Here is a 22,305-nt window from a genome sequence, read left to right on the forward strand (position 1 = left end):
TCTCTTTGTGCCTTCCGTGTGGAAAACATGAACTGCTTGGAGAGAAATTCATTCTGTCTGCTGGGGGGAGAGAAATGCTTTATGCCATTGGCCCTTGCCTTTGAAAATCCAGGGAGCACCTCATTTTATTTAATTTTCGTTAGAAGTGCAGACAAAAGGAAACAATTGTTTAAGCAGTATAGATGTCATGCCAAATATGTCCTATCACAATGGAGGAAAGAAAAAATGAGACAGAGAAAAGGAACCTCACAAATAATGTAGTGTTTAGGTATAATTCTGGGCTTTAGGAGGTAATGCAGGGTCTCATTGGCATACCTCTGGTAACTCTGTTAGGTCCTGATCCTGCAAAGGCCGAGGAAGGTGTTTAGGATTTTGCACTGTGAGTAGTTTGGTTGAAGTCAATAGAACTACTCAGTGCATAAAGCCAAATGTGTAAGTCTTTGCTGGTTCTGGGCCTTGTGTAGCATGTCGGTATGTCTATTTGAGTCGTCTGTAGAACTCATACTCATCCATTTAGTCTTTATATTATAGATGTGGTATATCTCTCTAACTGGGTGCTTTATAATGGCACTGTGTTATCTGAAAGCCACTTCCTTTCCTCATTCATATTTATAGTATTTTGTAAGAGATTTCTGCTTTTGTAGGATTTATTTAGAAAAAATAAAGGTAGTAATTGAAATCTCCTTTGTGAATAATCAGCTTGAGGGAACATCCGTCTAAATAAATGAGATTGGGTAGGTGAATTTCACTTTCATTATATTATCCTGCCTTTCAATTTTCCAGTGTCACAAGCAAGAGTCCAGTTTGGTCACCCCATATGTCACCCAGCTCCCTCCAAAATGTCAAATTTATTGTTTTGCATGTACAAACATTGGGGTTGATTTGTACTCCATCATGAAACATTTCCGTTGGGGGAAGGAATGTGGGATTAAGCATGTTTTCTATAGACCTCTGTTATACAGTTCACAATTTTTTTTCTGTCAATTTTAGAGCAGCAAACAGAGAAAATAGTAGGTGTGTGCTGTATAGAGGTAAATTGGGCTGAGCCAGTCTGCCTTTCTCTAGGGTATGATTTTAAACTCATTTCTTTAATGGGGTTCTGATTCATAACTCATTTGTGGAATAGCCCTGGCTGCATGTCCTGGGAAACAAGCCATACCTGGATTATTTTTCCATTTAAATATATGCAGCCTTATTATTGAGGGGGATAGACTGAGAACTTGGTTCTTCAAGGGACTGGCCATATTTATAAATGACATTGTGTTTGTGGGGTGGTTGCCTTAGAAATACATACAAAATATTAATAAGGATTCTTGGTTTGTCATGGCAAATTATATGGAGCAGAAAAAGCAATCATTTTAATAGTAGACAGTGCTAAGAATCACAGGTCACATTATTTTAATTAAAATAGCTTACAATTTGCAAACAAAAAGTGTTCAAAGTCCATTAAATAACATTTAGTCATTAGCTGGGGGGAGGGATAGCTCAGTGGTTTGCACATTGGCCTGCTAAACCTAGGGTTGTGAGTTTAGCCCTTAAGGGGGCCACTTAGGGATCTGGGGCAAAATCAGTACTTGGTCCTGCTAGTGAAGGCAGGGGGCTGGACTCAATGACCTTTCAAGGTCCCTTCTAGTTCTAGGAGATGGGATATCTCCATTAATTTATTTAGCTGAAAACAATTTAAACCATCTATACCAGTCCCTGTTAGTTCAGGCCCCACCTTCATCTCTACTTTCCTGATTCAGCCTTGGCAAAGGCAGCAGCAGTAGCTGTCTTTTTAATATCAACTATATACATGTGCCATGATTTTTTCCTAAAAGCAAGATTCATGATCTCTTTCTGCTCCTCCAGTAATCGACAACTAGCCCTAATTATGAATTGTCTTGTTCCCTTTTAAACTCTGGACTTTGTGCAGGGTGTAACTTGTCAGCTTTGAAAATTCTGATTTTCAGTTACCACAGAGCATGTGTAAAAATAGCAATGACAGTATGAAATCATGGGATCCATGGGTCTTGTGACAGCCATGTTGAAAATGCAGACTTAATAATAGTACAAATGTTGGTGTAGCTAGTATAGAACAGATGTAAGTCAGAGAGCAAAACAGTCCATGTAATGCTGGGCACTGTCCAAGTGCTGGATTCTGGGATGCACTTAGGGGTTTCTTATCCCACTGAACAGGTTTTTATTATCAAACACCTGGGAATGAGCAACAGGAAGCTCCCTGGGGAGGCCTTCTGGATTTCCAGAAAATGAGAGCGAGCAAGAAAACTAATAAGTGGAATTGGACAAAGATCACATCTCAACACACATAATTTTGCAATTCTTCCTTGCAAAATGAAATAGATCCACAGATATGCAGCTGGTCTAATGTTTAACCTGATAATGCCTAAATTATTGATCTTGTCAAACAGGGAATAATTTGTAATTGTTCTATAATGCTTCTTCTGTAGGTCTCCATGTCATTTACAATGGAATGAAGTTATCATCATTATCTTCATTTTGCAGATGGGGAAGACTGGGGCACAAAGAAGAGAAGTGACTTCCCTGGGTGTTACAGCAGGTCTGTACACAGAACAGAACACACACTCCTAACTCTCAGTCCAATGCCCTATTTACTAGAGCATATAAAGCCTCACCAGAAAGCAGATCCAATGCAATTACAATACGGATCATCTCATTAACTCTTTAGCCAATCCCATTCACAAACTTTCAGGCTGTTGTAAAGCTACAGGAAATATATTTTAGAAGAGATACATCCATCTTCATTACCCTGCTCTCTTTCCTATTAATTTATTTGTTGGCCAAACTCTGCTTGTCTTACTTGTGAGCAAGTAAATGGGAATACAGCAGAAAGACTTCACCCTGAATGTTATAGTTGCAGGAAGGGAGAAACCACAACCCATTATTTGGAGCTCCGGAAATGAATTGGTGTGTAGTGTTATTGCAATGATTATTAATTGAATTCCACTGAAAACAGCTAGGGATTACAACATCCTGAATGTGAACTCAGAGGACAAAGATGTGCACAGTTGAGCTTTTAGTCAGATGGAAACAGTTGAAGATGAGATACAAGCTCTCTGAGCCTCAATTATAAACAGGGTCCCTGAAATTCACCAGTGTTTCATGGATCATTTCTGCAGCAGTGTTTTTATAGATTTGTTGTCAGTTATGCATCACTTGCATGTACTGGCAGAATCCACTGACTATAAATTTTCAGAAAACCCCACATGTTATGTGCATGTAAAGAAAGTTACACAGTTCCAGCCAACTAGCACATAAGCAACATTTAATGATTGTAATGTCAGCAGGTGGTTTGAAATATGTTTCGGAATCTCAGTGTTGCATGTTTGGTTCTGCAGCTGAGGAAGCGGAGGTTGCAACAGTGAAGTCACTGTATGACCTTTGGCATGCTGGGAAATATAAGTCAAGACTCCCGATTCCCAGAACTCTACTTTAGACACAAAGCAATAATGGTTATCCCCAAAACTGAATGGGATTCTGTGATTCTCAGTTGGGGGCTGGGAGTGGAGAGAGGCATGTTTTAAAACAGACCTCCCTGTTTGTTCATTCTCCTGCACTCTGCTTTCCGTCTTCCTCACCCTCTTCCCTTCCATTTCTCCTTCCCCTTCATTTTCCTCCCAACAGTCTTCTAGTTTTGCAGACTCTCACATGTTCTATCTCCCCATTTCAGAAACACTGGATAAGCCAGCGGTGAGCAGAGACACACTTAAGAGATTGCTGTCAGTGTTTCATACATTCCATTTCAGGAATCAGACAAAGCTGGTTTCTGAAGCCTGCTCTGAATTCTGAAAATCCAGGGGACTCTGGTTATAACAAAGTAGTCATAGCATTCTGTGCAGCTGGCCCACAGTACTCTTTAAAAATGATTACCCTGTCTTCAGCTTCTTAACTAGGATTGTTACAGCTGTCTCTTAGCATTTGTTTTCTTCCTTGTTCTCTTAGCCATTCTTTAGCCTGAAAGGCAGATGAAAGCCCAGTGAGTATTCACCGTGTCTATATATAGCTACAACATATATCAATAGAGCAGGGGAGAAACTTAAGGACAGAGGAAACTTTTTGTCTATTCACTACCACTGGGAAGTAAAACAGTGTTTTTAAGCAGCTATATACATGTTGCTAATGCATAACATTAATGTATATTTTTATAAGTAAAAGGTACAATTTTAGGGCTTGCTCCTGCATAACTGTAATCCCTAATCATGTAAACAAGTCCCATTTTAAGGGTTTGCAGAATCAGGTCTTAATTTTTGAATAATAATCTGTGTAAAGTGGGCACATTTAAAGAACATTCAGAAGTCAGGGTACGCAAAACTAGTAATCCAAAATACTCAAGGTAGTGACAAGGCTGAGAAAAGAATTTGGTGCCAGCCCTATTTATTTAAATGACCACATCCTTGCACAGCTGAAAGGGGCTTCTGGACCCCTATGTTCAGGGTGCGTAGGTGAAGATAGCTCAGACCCCAAATGTTGGTTTAGTAAAAAACAAGCCAGTGAAGTATGGCCTAGATGTTGTTGCCTTGGTATTCTAAATTTCAGTTTCGATAGAAATTATTTATTTTTAAAGGAATAAAGTTCCCTAGCCATTTTTTCAACCCCACATTCTTGCTAATGTGACAATTAGGAAATCAAAATGATTAGAAATGGACTCATCTGTCTTCATTGCCCAAACAGAGTGAAACGCACAATAGAAGGTGATAACATAAATAGTGCATAAGAAACAAGATTTTTTTTAAATTGTCCTTTAATAATTCAAGGCATCATTAGTGACACAGGGAAGAAAATGCATTCAAAGAACAAGGAGCCCAATATTGCTGCCATAAACATATACATTGAAATCAATGGACAGGAAAGTGAGCCCATGTGAATTTTAACTTGATAGTATCCCCTTAGGGTTAGTGTAAAACCCTTAAGTTTGCATTTCCTAACTCTTGACTGTTTTCGAATGGTGTAGAATCTCACAGTAATGATGGAGAATCCCAGTGAGAGCAATTGATTTTTTGCAAATAACCCAGGCCCTAATCCTGCAATTGCATTCTTTGGGGCAAACCTTTGTACGTGTACCAAGAGCCATTGACTTCTGTCCTACCCCCAGAAGACACCAGATGTGACTAAATATTGAGAAACTAAGAAGATGGTTGTCTGGAAGCTCAAAGGCAGAGGTTCCTGAAATGACACTAACTCTGCCATATTCTACATCTTGTGTATTTTATTTATTCATTTCACAGTACAAAAAAGGGAGACACTGCAATGTGGCCAAGTTAACATTACACCCTTCTCAGTGTTACAGGGCTCAGACTATTAAGTTGTATGCAAACTTAGGCTATGGAACAACATATTCTTGTTTGTCTCCCCCTTTGCTTCCCTTCTATTACTTGTTCCACTTAATCATTATGTCTTGCCTTAAACTGGACTATAAACTTCTCAGAGCTTCTCAGTATCTTCCTACGTATTTGTACGGCGCCTAGCACAATGTGGTCCCATCTGGGGCTTCTGAGCACTACCATAATGCTATATAGAGCTATATCTTAAACAATAAATCCCTTCTGTGGAAGAAGGCAAGAGAATAACAAAGCTTAACTCTTTTATAGAGAACTTGTCGTCCAAGGCTGTTCAAATTCTTTACAAAGACATGTAACATTTTGCGTATATTACAAATGGGGAAACAAAGGCTCAGCCCAAGGCCACACATGAGTCAGTGGCAGGACTGGAAACATAACTCAGGAGTCATGAAGTCTTAATGCAAAGCAATATACAGGATGCACAATCCTAAAAGCCACTGTAATTCAGGTACAACAGACAAGAATTCCAATGAAAAAGGGAGAGCCCAGTTGTTCTCTGGTGTGGTTCCTGCCCAGAGAACTGTGTGCAATAGAATCTGGGGTACACTAACCCAGAATTGTGCCACAGCATCACAGCTGGAGAACTATTGATGGGAATAGCGGGTAGGTTTCCTGGATCACTTTTTACCTCTTGCAGGTGCTGATGTTATCTGTTCTGCCCAGTGCCAAACACTCTCCCTTCTTACATTTAACCTCCACTTCCATTTTCCATTAGCAAAGCCTTCTCTAGCAATGATATTGCTCAAGTAGAGATAGCACAAGTCAATGTCAGTAAGCTTCTGAAGTCCTTTGAGGGTGCAGGTGGGTGCTAAACTACCAACACTATTCAGTACAACCGTCCATCTTAAATATGTGATGCAGTCAACAAGTTCTGTTGATGAGAAAGCCAAAAGGGACAGGCATGTGTAGAACATTCAGAGGAAGTGTACAGGAGGGGGTTACAATAGTTGAATGATTTTTTAAAAAGTGGTAGGTGACCCTCCGCGTATTTTGAGATATGTAAACTAGGAAGTTGTTGTTAACATCTACCCTTAGTAAAATCACTTGTATTTGTAGCCCATCAGTTTGACTGAGATTACTATGTGGTTTAAAAGTTATGGCAAGAATGGGCATTCAGATATGGTGTGATTCTGCAAAGTAACAAGTGCCTTTCAGCTTTCAGGGTATTCAGATTGCTCAGCACCTCACAGAATCAGATCTATGACTACTAAGGTTGAGAGGAACGCAATGTGATCATGGCAAGCCTGGATGCAATGTGACAGTTTACAAAGTCAGGGACAAATCCTGCTCTCCCATGTAGTTCTGCTGATTTCAGTGAAACAGCTCACGTGAGTAAAATGAGCAGGACTGGGTCCCCAACATATTCTTTCCAATTTACCAGTTGGTTCATGCATCAGGGTGTTGCCTCCATGAAATTGTGTAGTCACTTGCTTGACATTAAATTGTTTCCTTCATTGTAAGATTCAAAACTGCCACCAGGATGATTTTCACAAAGGTTTTTTTTCCCCCCCAAGTTAATTTAATGTTCCAGATTTAGAACAATGGGGACTGAAATCTGTTATAGCCTGTAGCCATAGAACAGGTAGCAACAGAATGAACTTTGCTGCACTGTTAATCATTGTACCTCAACCCTGACCTGGAAAGACCACTTCGATGAGGCACTGTCCATGCACATCAATCCCAGTAAAATAAGTCAGTTAGCCTGAATAAATAATGGAAAAACAATGGAAAAGATGATACAGGATTAAACTGATAAAGAATCAAAGGAGAGGTATATAGTTAATACCAGTCAGCATGGTTTTATAAAAAATAGGTTTTTGTCAAACAAACCTGATTTCATTCTTTGAGATTGCAAGTTTGGTTGATAAAAAGTAATTATGTCAATGTAATAGACTTAGACTTTTGAAAGCTGTTTGATTTAATATTACATAACATTCTGACTAAAAAATTAACACTATACAATATTGATAGAACACATGTTAAATGGATTAGGAACTGACTACTGACAGATCTGAAAGTAGTCATTGGGGAAAAGAAACATCACTAAATGGGGTGTTTCTGGTGGGGTTCCATAGGGACTGGTACTACACCCAATGCAATTCAGCATTTTCAACAATGATCTGGGATTAAACATAAAATCACTGGTACTAAAATTTGAAGATGACACAAAGACTGGCATAATGGTAAATAATGATGAGGCCAAGGGCAGTCATACATAGTGTCCTGGATTGCGCTGCAAACTGGCCCGTTCAAACAAAATGCATTTTAATACAGCCAAACACAAAGTTATTCATCTAGGAACAAGGAATGGAGGTGTGTATCCTGGAAAACACTGACTCTGAAAAGGATCTGGGGCGTCATAGTGGCCAAGCAACTCAGCATGAGCTCCCAGTGTGATACTGTGGGGGGAAAAGGGTTAATGTGATTCTTGGATGTACAAACAGGGAAGTAGTGAATGGGAGTAGGGAGCTGATTTTTACTTCTGTCTGTGGCATTGGTGAGACTGATAATAGAATACTGAATACAATTCTGGTGTCCACATTTAAAAAAAAACATGGAAAATTTGGAGAGGGTGAAGAAAAAGCCACAAGTTATTCAAGGACTAGAGAAAATGCCTTACAGTAAGAGACTTACCTCAATCTGTTTAGGTTCAATCTAAAAAAGATTGAGGGGTGACTTGGTTAGTTATCTATGCACCTTCATGGGAAGACAATAGTGGGTATTAAAGGGTTCTTTAAGATAGAGGCAAAAAGCTTAAACACCAACCAATGTAAGCTGAATCCAGACAACTTCAAATTAGAAAAAAAGGCACATTTTTAGCAGTGAAGGTCACTAATCATTGGAACTAACTACCACGGGAAATGATGGATTCTTCATCTCTATGCCTTCAGATCCAGTATGGATGATCTGCTTAAGCCAAACACAAGTTATTGGGCTCAGTACATAGGCACCAACTCTGTGGGTGCTCTGGGGCTGGAGCACCCATGGAAAAAAATAGTAAGTGCTCAGCACCCACTGGCAGCCAGCTCCTTGCCCCACGGTGATCAGCTGTTCAGTGGCATGCAGGAGGCGATGGGGAGGAGGGGGAGGAGCAGGGGCTCTCTTGGCCTAAAATCTATGAATTCATGATGCCTTTGCTATGATGGCTAACAAATGAGTTAATTAGGACCAAAAGTGATGGTGGCTGATTTGTTTTTGGTCGGGTTTTCTCATACAGAGCTTTATCATCAGATAAAACAATTACATCTGCACTGATAGTGAAATTAAAGGAATCTGTGATTATGTGAATGACTAGGAAATAAACCAATGGCCACCTGAGCTGCTAGTGAGGACTTCTGTTCTAGAAGAATACGTTGCTTTGGGATGAAAGGTGATATAATTCCCCAATCAACAGTGTTGCTAATTTATTCCCCTGAAATATTTTGGAATTTGTTGGTCCTGGGAATGTTGCTATAGGATGGGACAAATATCTGCTCTCAGAGGTGATGTGGTACTTTGCCACTGGAGCTTTCTGTTGATAAGTTAACATGTGCCTCGAAGACCAACTCTGTGTAGCTTTAAAAGTGCACAATATCGTATTACTTAATCTGCAAATACATTTTATTTTTAAACCAGAATAGAAAAAAATTACACTTAAGATATTATGGTAGTTTTGTTAATACTTTTGTGCATGGTTGTGTGTGTGTTACCCACATAAGGCAAGGTATGTTCTGTCTTCAGAATTTGCAAAGAGTCTGTTTCAATGACGTTACACCTCTTTTGTATTATGTCTTGCTGTTCCTTAAATCTCACTTGAATGGATTAAAGGTATCTGAAAAGCCCATTTAATGTTTGTACAGCACTTGGAAAATGCAAAGCATTGTAAATGCTAAATAGGATTAATACAGCAGAATCTCTGTACTATTGCACTAATGAATGCTGACTCAATGCATTCCATAACTGGCAAGTAAGTCAACGAACAAATAATTTTTTAAACAAAGCTAATGCCTCACAATGTACTTTGCTATAATTGAGTTATAGTTCAGTTTTATGTATGATCTGTACTATTATATATTATGTGTACGATGAGTATAATAGTCAAGTAAATATAAAGCAGCATTTTGTAAAAATAAATCTTAGTAACGCAAGACTTGTCAAAGATTTAGCAGCAGTGTGCTGTACAGAAGTGGACAGAGACTGCTGCTTTGGTACACATTATAAAGTGCAAATACAACTGAGTAAGGATGAATGAGGTTTTACTGTAACTGTTTCATAGGTGGGATGTTATTCTGTTTTACAGATAAGTTTAGCAACTTGATAAGTTCATACAAGAAGTAAGTGGCAGAGCCAGGAATGGACCTCGCTCCCCTGACTAACCATTGGACCATGCTGTGTCCCTTAGCACCATTCAGAAAATGGTAAGACTTTGCAATGTATACATGTGGTCAAACACTAAGTCTTTTGACTATTTCATATTAACATTGTAGTGGGGGAAAAACAACACTTAATTTACTCTACCCCAGGAGGAAATAGAAAGGAAGATTTTTTTTTTTAAGTCTAGAAGGGGCTCAGAAGCTACCATGGTGGTGGGTGCAGTGTGAGACCCTGAATAGAATGCAATACAATCTAAAGCACCAAACCTGCCACGAAGTGGGGAGCCTCACTGAAGTCAATGGGGCTCCATTTGGGAGCAAAGTGGTGACCATATGCAACAAGTTGCAGGAAAGGCCTATGGGCCCAGTCATGCTCCACTGAAGAAAATAACAAAGGTCCCATTGACTTCAGCAGGAGTAGTACAGGATCCCGAAGGCACAAACCAGTACAATAATATAATAATACCTAGCTCTCATGTAGCACTTTGGTTTGAGATCAGCTGATGAAAATCAATTAACAAACAGAATGGCTTATGGGTTTTATCCCTGGTATATGTCCTGGAACAACAGGTGCATGTGATGGAGGTGTTAAACCCCACAATGTCAGTGATAGGGTTAAGTGGAGCTGGACAGCCCAATTAGCCCATTCTGAGACCTGGAACGGAAAGAGGTAATTAAGGATTAGACCCAGGTGGGGAGAATCAGACTGGATGGTGTCTATAGAGGAAGGACAAATATAAAGGGAAGGACTGAGAGCGGAGAGCTACAGTAAGGTACATATCTTGGGGATGGCCCTGAGAGAAGGAGGGTGAAAAGGTTCCAGGAAAATGACAGCGAGGCTGGAAACTGTCAAGAAGAGGCTTCTCAGCAGTAGACTGTCGAGAAGCTGCACAAGGAGTCAGGCTTCCCAAGAGAGAGGCTTGGAAAGCATAATTCTGGGAAAGGGGCCTGTAGACAGACGTAGGAAGGAGCAGGTCTTAGTTGGTTAAACACAGATTCCCAGGACTGGAACCGAGAGGAGAGAGTGGCCTGGGTTCCCCTACCATCTCCAGAAAAGGGGGATAGGAACCCTGAGAAGAGGAAGCAAAAACTATAGAGCCCAGGCTGGGGCTCTGACTGGTGACCTGATACGGGGCCATGGGACTCTTTACTACCTTGCAAGGAGTAAAATTATGAACAAACTGGCTGGAGTTGTAAGAGACCAACTGTCATACTGCCAAATTGATGTCTGGGGTGGGGGGAACTGGAGTCACTGTAATGTCATGCCCCGCCATGAGGGGATGCAGTGGCCAATAAGTTCACTCCATTACAGTGCTGAATTAAAAATACTTTGCAGAACGTGGTGGCTTGGCACACATTTGCTGAGAGTCTGTTCCCAGAATAAAGGGGTGACACTCCTGTGGTGGGCATTAGGCAAAAGGTGTGCAGCTCAGCTCAGCTCCAGGCCCATTTAGTTGGCAGTTGCAGCAGAGGCCAAGAACAAGTGGGCTAATTAAAAGGAGTGTCAGCTGTGGTATTTGAGCTCACTACTAATTGCACTTAGGCCTCCAAACCGCTGTCCAGTCCTGACAATGTTGGATCACTACTGACCAGATCTGGACCAGTGACCTAGAATCAAATGTGTAATTGAGAAGCAGGTTCCAGGTACAGCTGGGTTTACAGATGAGGAAAGATAGTAAATACTATGACTATCGAACCTCAGAAGGAGAAGATTTACAGGGGAAGGAAATAATTAAGCGTATGAAGTCTGCGGTGGCTACCACTCAGTACCATCGTTTTACTATATCCCATAGAACCAGGACCAGGGGTTCTCCTCAAGCCCACAGGAATATTTATGACAAATAAAAGGAATACTGCATCTGAACTTAGTCATGGGCAATCAGAGTTTAGTACAGCAGAGAAATTTAAAAGAGTATCTGAATAATGTAACAACCAATACCATGTGTAGGTAGGGGGAAGCTGATTGCTATGGGTCTGGAGGGTATCTTCCCCTCACCTCCTTCCCCTCCCTGACCAATGATAGCACTGCACAAATAATTAGGTGGATTATATTTTTTTTCCACATTTTGCTAGATCATCTGATATAAACCAGTGCTAGAGATAGGAGAGAGAGCATGATGTCCCATTGGTCTAATTTGAGACAGAAAATCTTGTTTTCCTGTGTATGTTTGTAACAGGGTGACTTGCCCTGGTGCTGGAGAACCTGAGGCCAAGCCAACCCTGATTACAGAGCCCCACCTCAGGGGAATCGGGTGATTTCCTATAAAGAGTAGAAGGTGGCTGCGATAAGGGAGGGAACTAGAGGGAGGGGGCTTTTGCAGGGAAGACCATGAGAATTGCTCCAGCTGGAAAGGGCTGGGAGTAGCTTGCTAAGGCAGGAAGGACTGTGACCAGACCAGGGGATTGTGGGCTGTACCCAGCTGGAGGGAAGATTTTTGTGTTGAGTTTTGAACTTCAATAAATCAACCCCTAAGGAGGGCTTTTGTAGGTGAAGTGGAAAAGCCCTCTGTGGAGTTTATTTGGAGATCCATGCAGGGCTGCCATGAGGCTGCCAGGAGGCACCATGAGGTGGCCACTCATCTACAATGGTATATAACAAAATAGGTGAAAAGGCATTTCAAAGAAAAATGCCCCAGTCCATTTGAAAAAAGCCCTGCTCCCCTATGCAGCTCAGGGCTTCTGTACTGTGGGGACTGCTGGATGGAAGAGAGAGCTAATAGGGAGCTGCTGCACATCGTTTTCTCCACCCCACTAGTGAACTGTCCTTAGATAAAACAAGGAAAGTTTTGCCTCTTCTCTAAAAAATGACATGACATTTCGGTTTTAAAAACATCCTTCCCCCTGTATTAAAAGCCACCTGCAAGTCACCCTTCCCCTCCTTTTCCCAAGTGGAGAAAGGCTCTTCCTTAGCTCAGTCACTCTGTGCTCTGCACATGAGCTTGTGCAGCTGAAGTGTGAAATTAATACCCACCAGAAGGAAGATGGAAGGGAAGCTCTGCTCACAGAGGTTGGAAGGAAGCCCTAGAACCCCTAGAGGGAGAGAGGATCCTGACCAGATAGCGAGAACGGCAGAGAGTCCCTAGGTGCCCAGGAGAAGATGACCTCTGTCTGATACTGAGTGACTAGCAAAGTCTGTCTTTATAAGCTCCTTGTGTATACACCTCTACCCCGATATAACGCAACCCGATATAACACGAATTCGGATATTACGCGGTAAAGTAGTGCTCCGGGGGGGCGGGGCTGCGCATTCCGGCGGATCAAAGCAAGTTCGATATAACGCGGTTTCACCTATAACGTGGTAAGATTTTTTGGCTCCTGAGGACAGCGTTATATCGAGGTAGAGGTGTATATGTTTTCTGCAAAGGAGGGAAGTGGGAGAGAAACTGCCATTCACCAACTGGTCATTGACGCTGGCTCATGACCTAGGCTGGCTCAGTGATCAATAGGGACTCTGTGATGTAATGAAGGGTTATGACATCAGGAGTTTGCTGATAGGCTTGCCAGCAGGAAGTGCTTGTCAAGCCAATCATCGCTCACTCATTTAAGTGACACCTGGAATTAGGGTCATGCAGCTGCACCTCACACACCCTTGCATGACAGTTTAAGATTTCAGGACCCAAAACAAGGATTGGGGGGTGCCGTGAGGAGGAGGATTCTCCAAGCTGTCCTTCCCGCATGACGCACCTCCATGCCATCAATCAAAGATGTCTGACAGGCAGGATTCAGAAAAAGAAAAACTCAGTACTCTTTCTGATGTGGCAAAATTCAACTATGCCTTGAAGCAGTTTCAGACACTGATTGGAAAAACAGTCGCCCAGAAGAGGGAGGAAAGATTAGGGATGTACGTTAAAGATCAGGGTAAGAGACATTGTCTTTCTGATTGAAAGGCTGTGTAATTTGGGAGTGGAGTCTGGGTAGCTACGTGGGATGGCCCAGGATTCTACAGAAGACCCAAACTGGCATACTGGCTAGGGCTCGCCTTCCCCACTTTTAAGGGAAATATGCAGATTGCTCTAAGAAAATATTTTCCCCGATAAGCTAAAACCCACAGCAGTCTTATTATGGCCAGATTCTGTTTCTGAGCCATTTACCCACAAAAACATATTCTTCCTGGCAGCATCCCCTCATAGTGATTCCTCATAATAGTACTTGATTAATCCTTACATAGTGCTTTGTGTGTTTGAATGAATCAAACACATGAACCAATTGTCCAAGTCAGTCCATTTATATTATCATAAGTAACTCAACCTCGTGTAGGTTGTTACCACTGCAGGCCAGCAGCTTTAGGTGCACAAAAAAGTCAGCTTTATCACAGAACTCTCTTTGACCTCAGAATACTCCTGGGTGGTAGGTTAGCAGAATGCTCTCTTAACCCATGAGATTTTTGGAAATTAAGAAGGTTGAAATTTTTTGGGCAGGGATGCTAGAATGAATTCAACAAAAAGATTGAGAAATTGAACATTAATGATGCTGAAGGTGAAATCAAACCAGGAACCAAATGTAGTATCATAGAAATGTAGGGCTGGAATGGACCTCAAGAGGTTATCTAGTCCAGCACCCTCTACTGAGGCAGGCCCAAGTAAATCTAGACAATCCCTGACAGGTGTTTATCTAACCTGTTCTTAAAACCTCCAATGATGGAGATGCCACAACCTTCCTTGGAAGCCTATTCCAGAGCTTAACTACCCTTTTAGTTGGAAAGTTTTTCATAATATGTAACTTAAATCTCCTTTGCTGCAGATTACACCCATTGTTTCAGTGGACAAGGAGAACAATTCATCACCATCCTCTTTATAACAGCCCCTAATATATTTAAAGAGTGTTATCAGGGCCCCCTCTTCCCCAGTCTTCTTTCCTCAAGATTGAACAAGCCGATTTTTTTTAACCTTTCCTCAGATGTCTTTTTTTCTAAACCTTTTATCATTTTTGTTGCTCTCTTCTCGATGCTCTCCAATTTGTCCACATCTTTCCTAAAGTGTGGCACCCAGAATTGGGCACAGTACTCCAGCTTAGGCCTCACTGTGCTGAGTAATGCTGGGAAATTTCCTCCTGTGTCTTATCCAAAACATTCTTGTTAATACACCTCAGAATGGTATTAGCCTTTTCACAACTGCATTACATTGTTGGCTTATGTTCAATTTGTGATCCACCATAACCCCCAGATCCTTTTCAGCAGTCCTGCCTAGCCAGTTATTCCCCAATTTGTAGTTGTTCATTTAATTTTTCCTTTCTAAATTTAGTATTTTGTGTTTGTCTTTATTGAATTCCATCTTGTTGAATTCAGACCAATTCTCCAATTTGTCAAGGTAGTTTTGAATTCTAATCCTGTCTCCAAAGTGCTTGCAATCCCTCCCAGTTTTGTGTCATCTGCAGATTTTATAAGCATACTCTCTACTCCATTATTCCAAATCATTAATGAAAATATTGGCTAGTACTGGACCCAGGACTGACTTCTGCAGGACCCCACTAGGTACACCCTCCCAGTTTGACAGTGAACCTTTGAATATGGTCTTTCAAGGAGTTGTGCACCCATCTTATAGTATTTTCCACTAGACCACATTTCCCTAGTTTGCTTATGAGAATGTCATGTGGGACTGTGTCAAAAGTCTTCCTAAAATCAAGATCTATGTCATCTACTGTTTCCCTCCTCCCTCCCACAATCCACTGGGCCAGTAACCTTGTCAAAGAAGGAAATATGAGAAGAAACAATTTGATAGTGTTCAACTCTGATTGATTTTTGTTTTGTTTTGTTATTTTTGTTCCAATACAGATGAAATAGATTATGATAAATTCTATGAGACAGTACAAACCCTCTTTGGTCCAGAAGTGAAGGATCAAGATGTTAAGACCTTTTTCAGGAAGATTAGCAACAATCCTGATGGAAGAATAGAATGGTGTGAGGTAAGGTTTATATATAATCTGAAATAGTGAAATGCCAGGTTAATTTATGCAAGTATGTAATCATTGATGGCATGGAATGAGAATGGATTCATGGAGAATGCACATAATCAAAGTGACATTTCCATGTCATTTATTACTGCTTCTATAAATATTTCCATCTGCTACAGGCCAAAACACTTTAAAAAAAGGATCTTGCTTTGAGGCTAGATGGAAAATTAGCTAAAACTATTGTTCTGGTTGGTTAGAGAATAAGTGAGAGGTAAAATGTGAAGGACAGGCTTAGGGCATCTTGTTTCTAATAGTATGAGCCTTTATCCAAGATGTTAACAAAACCCAATAATAAATACAATTTTGACAAGCTGAGAAAGAAAGAGGAAGCATTTATTTTTAGTTTGGTGGTGAACAGTTAAAAATACATGTACAGCCAACAATCTTAGGGACAAATTTTGCCTTTGGATGCACACATGTCTCCAATGAGAGTATGCACATTACAGGAGAGGGGAGCTAAATTTGTCCCTTGGACTTTTTCCTCTGTACAATCTGCTCTCACTTGGGGAGCAATTAAACATATCAGGGTCAAATCTTCCAAAATGCTGAGCACCTGCTGCAAGATACCGACCTGCTAGCTCACATTGATTGGGAGAGGTAGTGGGATGGATCAGTGCCTTGCAAGATGTGACCCTTTTGGTGCTGTGTGTTAGGGGTACAATAATCATTGTTCAGGGTAGAATTTAACCAACAAATACCATGCTCCTAGGTGCAAAAAATAGCATATAAGGCCTGGCTCTGCCCTCAGGAAAACTCTCACATTTAGGCACCTGAATGAGCATGTAGGTGCTCAAATACCTCCTGTAAAGGACTGGCTGCCTCACGGGTGTGTCGTGAGGATTCATTAACTCTTACAGCAGGGACGAATTTGGCTCTATAATTTGTAAATGGAAAGTGTTATAGAAGTGGTGGCATTTTAACTGAAAGGTGCTTAATCATTGAATTGTCCTAGTTATTACTGAGCCTATACCAAAGAAGTACATGATTCTAAATAAAAATATTCATGGAAAATAGCTTTACAAGCAGCCATTCTGTGTAGGATGTCTAGCTGTATGCTGTAGCCAACCTATGCCAACTGAACCCATGACATTCTATTACCATAAGATTTTTATCTTCCACTTGGACAACTTCCAGAGCTGGGCACTGGGGACCTGATAACACCTACAGCACAGTGCCTTTCCTAGGATTGCACTGTCAGAATTGGCTATATGGGCGTAGACTTATTTGACTGCCCTTGTGGCCCAGAGGGACAGTGTTACTAACTAAACCATGTTATAAATTCAAGAGGCAGACTTCCTCATTACTCTGGAACTTCAAATGATGTTTAGTGAACTCTGAGCTACCCAGCTCTTAGCCTTTGATAATCCATACAGAACATCTTCATATAATTTTCTAGCACCACTGCAGTGGCAATGCATTTGGTCCTGACAGTCTGGTAAAAGAGCTTCCATCCTAGAGTGATTCTATCAAGTCCCCGACTTAAATATTTTTGCTTGTGATTTTGTTCTTTATGATATCACTCTACTAACAAATTATTCTCAGATCAACTGTGTGTGTCAAGACAAAAAAATGCTTCACATTATCTGTGGGGCTTGGATGAAAGCTGTGATATGGTTGGCTGAAGAGGCTTTCAAACATCATGTAGTTAACTTCCAGTCAATGTACTTGAATCTATAGGGCCTTTTTATTAGCTAGATCTTTAAATCATGTTTTTGTTACAGCATTCACCTAGTGAAAGCTAAACGTAAAACTTTTCTCCCTTCATGTTCGCCCCTTACATTTCTTCCTTGTTCCTTCTTGCCTCCTCTCTTAAGATGAGACTTGAAAGGAGAAGCTGTTGCTAACCACCTCTCTTCAGCTTTCCTTTGAAACTCTGCTAGTAATAGAAAAGAAGAAAATGGGCATTTTCAGTGTTACAAGGACATGGTGCACAAGAGACGGGTTCTTGAAATAGCCAGTGGTGTTAAGAAATATACCAGCTACACTATAGGATTAGCCAAATTCTAGTCCCTGCAAGAACCTCGGCATCATTTCAATCTTGTAGTATCCCTTTGCATGGAGGTGGGATGCAGGCAGAGTGACTAAACAGAGGGGCTTCTGCACCTCCTGTATACTGCTGAGGCAGGCTCCACACCTATCCTAAATAGAGCAGCATGGAAAGAACCAGATGGCAGCAAACTGGGAAGGATGTACTAAATCCGTGGTTTAAAAGACAGTGAGCCTTGCACAGAGAATAGCAGTGGCTATTCAGGCCCAGCAACTGATATAGTGGCTGCGTAAGAGGGGTTGTGTTGGGGAGGAGGGTGAATTCCAGCTTTCCCAATCCTCCCAAACCTTAGCTTGATCACCACTTAGAATACTTTCCTGGGAGGGCTGAATTTTGCCCTGAGAGTTTAATGCAGCCAATAATTGGGTTAAGGCTGTTGTAAAAGAGTACAAGGAAAATGAAAATGACAAAATGACAGCCAGCATTACCCATGTACGTTAGGGAAAAGATTGAAAATTACTCAGAGCATCTTCATTACTTCCCTTTACAACAGCACTGAGAAAAAAATGGTTTGATGTACAATTTTTGGCACATTGTGCACAAGAGGGGAAATCAGCTGTTAATGTACTCACCACCGTTATTAAAAGGTGGGCACAGGGGGACTAAAAGAAACAAAAGAACATAGGGATGTTATAGAAGGCTGCTCTTCATCAGCCTAATCATGATTCAGGTGGTAAAAAAGACCAGACCTGCTGGATGAGATTGTGCATTTATATGGAAGTGTGGCATTATTATTTCTGAAGGGTATATACAGTGGAATAAATCCTCCCCAGCCCCCCAAAAAGGAATATACCATCCAGCTAGCATTTTATGTAGATCTGGTTGAAATCTGTCAAAATATTTTTTTTTTAAAAAACAAATGGTTTTTCAACCAAAATGAATTTGGTCAAAATTTTCTGGGTTTTGTTGTTTTGTTTTTGAAAACCAAAATTGGTTTTGGCTGTCATTGGGGAAAAAATGAGGGGGGGGGGGGGGAATTAGAGAAATATTTGAGAAAAAGAGAAACATTTTCACATTTTTCTGCAAAAAATAATAAGCATTTTTCAACCAGCTCTAGTTGTAAGTGCTTGGGAAAGAAACCAGGTTAAAGCTGGCTGGAGGACTCTCTTCTCACCACTGAGGAGTATCAAAGGACTGGTTAGCATCTGTAAATGACCATTAACAAGGGGCAGCAGCCTGGTGGCATGACACATATTAATAGAGTTTAAGGCCAGAAGGGACCATTACCTCATGTAGTTTGACTTCCTGCATAACTCAGGCTGTTAAATTTCCCCTAGCTACCTCTGTATTGAGCTCAGTAACTTGTGGTGTAGCCCTCCACAGTTATGTCTTTGCTGTACACCATAGCAGCTGGCGGCAGTGTGGAATAGCACTTGAAACTTCCTGCTCCAGAAAGCACAGGCTCTGTACCACTTCAGCTGGAGGAGAGTCTCTATAGTCTTTTGGCAGCAGAAGGTCTCTAACACAGCTGAGCAGTTCTGATTCCATCCCAGTAAAGGGCAGTGGTATACATAATACTTGCCAGTTTCTTACAACATATTGGGGTTACCAAAGCAACATGAGACTGTGACAAACTTGGGAAAATACATCAAAGCTGCTTCCAACTGCAACCTGGGATAGAGGGTAGGGTACATTTTGTTGTGATTGCCTGTCATTTGTTCAGTTTACAACTGTTTACCTGATCAGGGAAACTCTTAAAGGACACCTGGCCCTCTGGCTGCTTTAGAAGCAGGAGTACAAAAACCCTTGCTGGATGAGGATTTTAAACATCTATGCTACCCAATTAGTTTGCCACCAGCACAAATGCTGCCTGAAGGTCCCAGGTCCCAGACCTATAAGCATTCTTCAGGGATATAATAGTAAATGCCAGCATTTGAATTCATTGTGTTAGAGCAGAGACTGAGTAAAAACTATCAATTGGGGAGCACATGAGCTGGTGAATTTTATATTTGTACGTAGGGTGCTTAAGATGCCTATTAATATGGAGGAAAGTAGTGTAATGTAAAATTGAATTAACAGCTCTCTTCATAGACCGCTCTTGGAAATGGAGGTCACAAATTGTACAGGATACTGTGGGAGGGAAATCTGAGATTTTAAAACATCTCCACTCTACAAATAAATGTTTATTTTTCCTTGCAAGAAATTATGTAATGACTAATAATACAGAATAGTTAGAAAGTCACCCCAGCAATCATTCTGAAAATGGCAATGCTTAATTATGTGATGACTAGAAATAGAAGGAATTAAAGAAATGAAAGTTCTATTGAAGCTATTTCATCTAGGTTTAGCCATAACCATCCTTCTTTGAAATATGACACTGCAAAGAAAAGTTGTAGAGGTTTTTTTTTTAGTGTGAAATCTGCTGATAATGTGAATTAGAAGCTATCTGTACACCTTCGATGACTTTATAAATGACAGCACATACCAGGACATTAATCTAGGAAATGTATCATGTGGAGACTGGGTAATAAATGGAAACGGAAGCAAGAGCTGGAAACTGAACTACAAAAACCTGCAGAGTCCTGAAATTGTCCAGATTTTACTTATACTAAAACAGGGCAACCATTGTTTTCAAGGAGGGGGAGAAAACAATAACAGAAAATGTGGAAAAGTCAGAAGTGCTAAATGACTTTGTTTCAATTTTCATCAAAAAGATTAGTAGCGATTGGATGTCTAACATAGTGAATGCCAGTGAAAATGAGGTAGGATCAGAGGCTAAAATAGGGAAAGAACAAGTTAAAAATTACTTAGACAAGTTAAATGTCTTCAAGTCACCAGGGCCTGATGAAATACATCCTAGAATACTCAAGGAGCTGACTGAGGAGATATGTGAGCCCATTAGCGATTATCTTCGAGAAGTAATGGAAGACAGGAGAGATTCCAGAGGACTGGAAAAGGGCAAATATAGTGCCAATCTATAAAAAGGGAAATAATGACAATGTGGGGAACTATAGACCAATCAGCTTAATTTCAGTACCCAGAAAGATAACAAAGCATATAATTAAGCAATCAATTTGCAAACACCTAGAAAATAATAAGGTGATAAGTAACAGTCAGTATGGATTTGTTGGATTTCAACAAATTGAGTCAAACCAACCTAATAGCTTTCTATTACAGGGTAACAAGCCTTGTGCATGGGAGGAAGCAGTAGATATGTTATATCTTGACTTTAGTAAGTCTTTTGATACTGTCTTGCATGACCCTCTCATAAACAAACTAGGGAAATACAACCTAGATGGAACTACTATCAGGTGGGTGCATAACTGGTTGGAAAACCATTCCCAGAGAGTAGTTATCAGTGGTTCACAGTCAAGCTGGAAGGATATATCGAGTGGGGTCCTGCAAGGATTAATTCTGGGTCCACTTCTGTTCAATATCTTCATCAATGATTTAGATAATGGCACAGAGATTACACTCATAAAGTTTGCAGACGATACCAGCTGGGAGTGATTATAGGTGTTTTGGAGGATAGGATTAAAATTCAAAATGATCTGGACAAACTGGAGAAATGGTCTGAAGTAAATAGGATGAAATTCAATAAGGACAAATGCAAAGTACTGCACTTAGGAAGGAACAATCAGTTGCACACATACAAAATGGGAAATGACTACCTAGGAAGGAGTACTGCGGAAAGGGATCTGGGGATCATAGTGGACCACAAGCTAAATACGAGTCAACAGTGTAACAACTGTTGCAAAAAACCCAAACATCAGTCTGGGATGTATTAGCAGGTGTGTTGTAAGCAAGACACGAGAAGTAATTCTTCTGCTCTACTTCGCACTGATTAGGCCTCAACTGGAGTAATGTGTCCAGTTCTGGGCGTCACATTTCAGGAAAGATGTGGACAAATTGGAGAAAGTCCAGAGAAGAGCAACAAAAATGATTAAGGGTCTAGAAAACATGACTTATGAGGAAAGATTGAAAAAACTGGGTTTGTTTAATCTGGAAAAGAGAAGACTGAGCAGGGACATGATAACAATTTTCAAGTACGTAAAAGGTTGTTACAAGGAGGAGGGAGAAAATTGTTCTTCTTAACTTCTGAGGAAAGGACAAGAATCAATGTGCTTAAATTGCAGCAAGGGTGGTTTAGATTGGACATTAGGAAAAACTTCCTAACTGTCAGGGTGGTTAAGCACTGGAATAAATTGCCTAGGGAGGTTGTGGAATCTCCATCATTGGAGATTTTGAAGAGCAGGTTAGACAAACACCTGTCAGGGATGACCTAGATAATACTTAATCCTGCCATGAGTGCAGGGGACTGAATTAGATGACCTCTCAAGGTCCCCTCCAGTCCTACAATTTTGTGATTGTAATGACCTTCAGTTTATTGTCTGAGCCCAACAAACATTATGTCCACTGTCATAGGTGATGCGTGGGATGGCGGGTGGGTGGGGGCATGCGGGCTCAAGTGCACAGCCTCCAGATTTCTACTTGGCCTGCCAGGGGGGAGGGAGTGGGGATCTGTCCTTCTCTCACTGCGCCTGTCCCCCCTCCCCTCACCCCACCCCCCCTGGCATGCTTGGCCCCTGTCCCTGGAAGCTGAGCCCAGGCAGGGAGAAGAAGAGGCGGGACCAGACCAGCCACTTCTCACACCGAC

The 22,305-nt window shown here is 41.0% G+C and overlaps 1 protein-coding gene across 1 annotated transcript in view; it reads left to right on the forward strand.

Moving 5' to 3' along the window:
• Positions 1 to 13,416: 13,416 nt before the first annotated feature.
• The window catches only part of WDR64 (WD repeat domain 64), a 145,030-nt gene continuing 136,141 nt past the window's right edge, over positions 13,417 to 22,305 (forward strand). Inside the window, exons 1-2 of the mRNA XM_065401461.1 lie at positions 13,417 to 13,570; positions 15,483 to 15,613. Of these exons, the coding sequence (XP_065257533.1) occupies positions 13,417 to 13,570; positions 15,483 to 15,613 (285 nt within the window). The remainder of the gene's footprint in view (positions 13,571 to 15,482; positions 15,614 to 22,305) is intronic.

The sequence above is a fragment of the Emys orbicularis genome, chromosome 3, assembly GCF_028017835.1.
Source record: "Emys orbicularis isolate rEmyOrb1 chromosome 3, rEmyOrb1.hap1, whole genome shotgun sequence".
Lineage (NCBI taxonomy): Eukaryota > Metazoa > Chordata > Testudines > Emydidae > Emys > Emys orbicularis.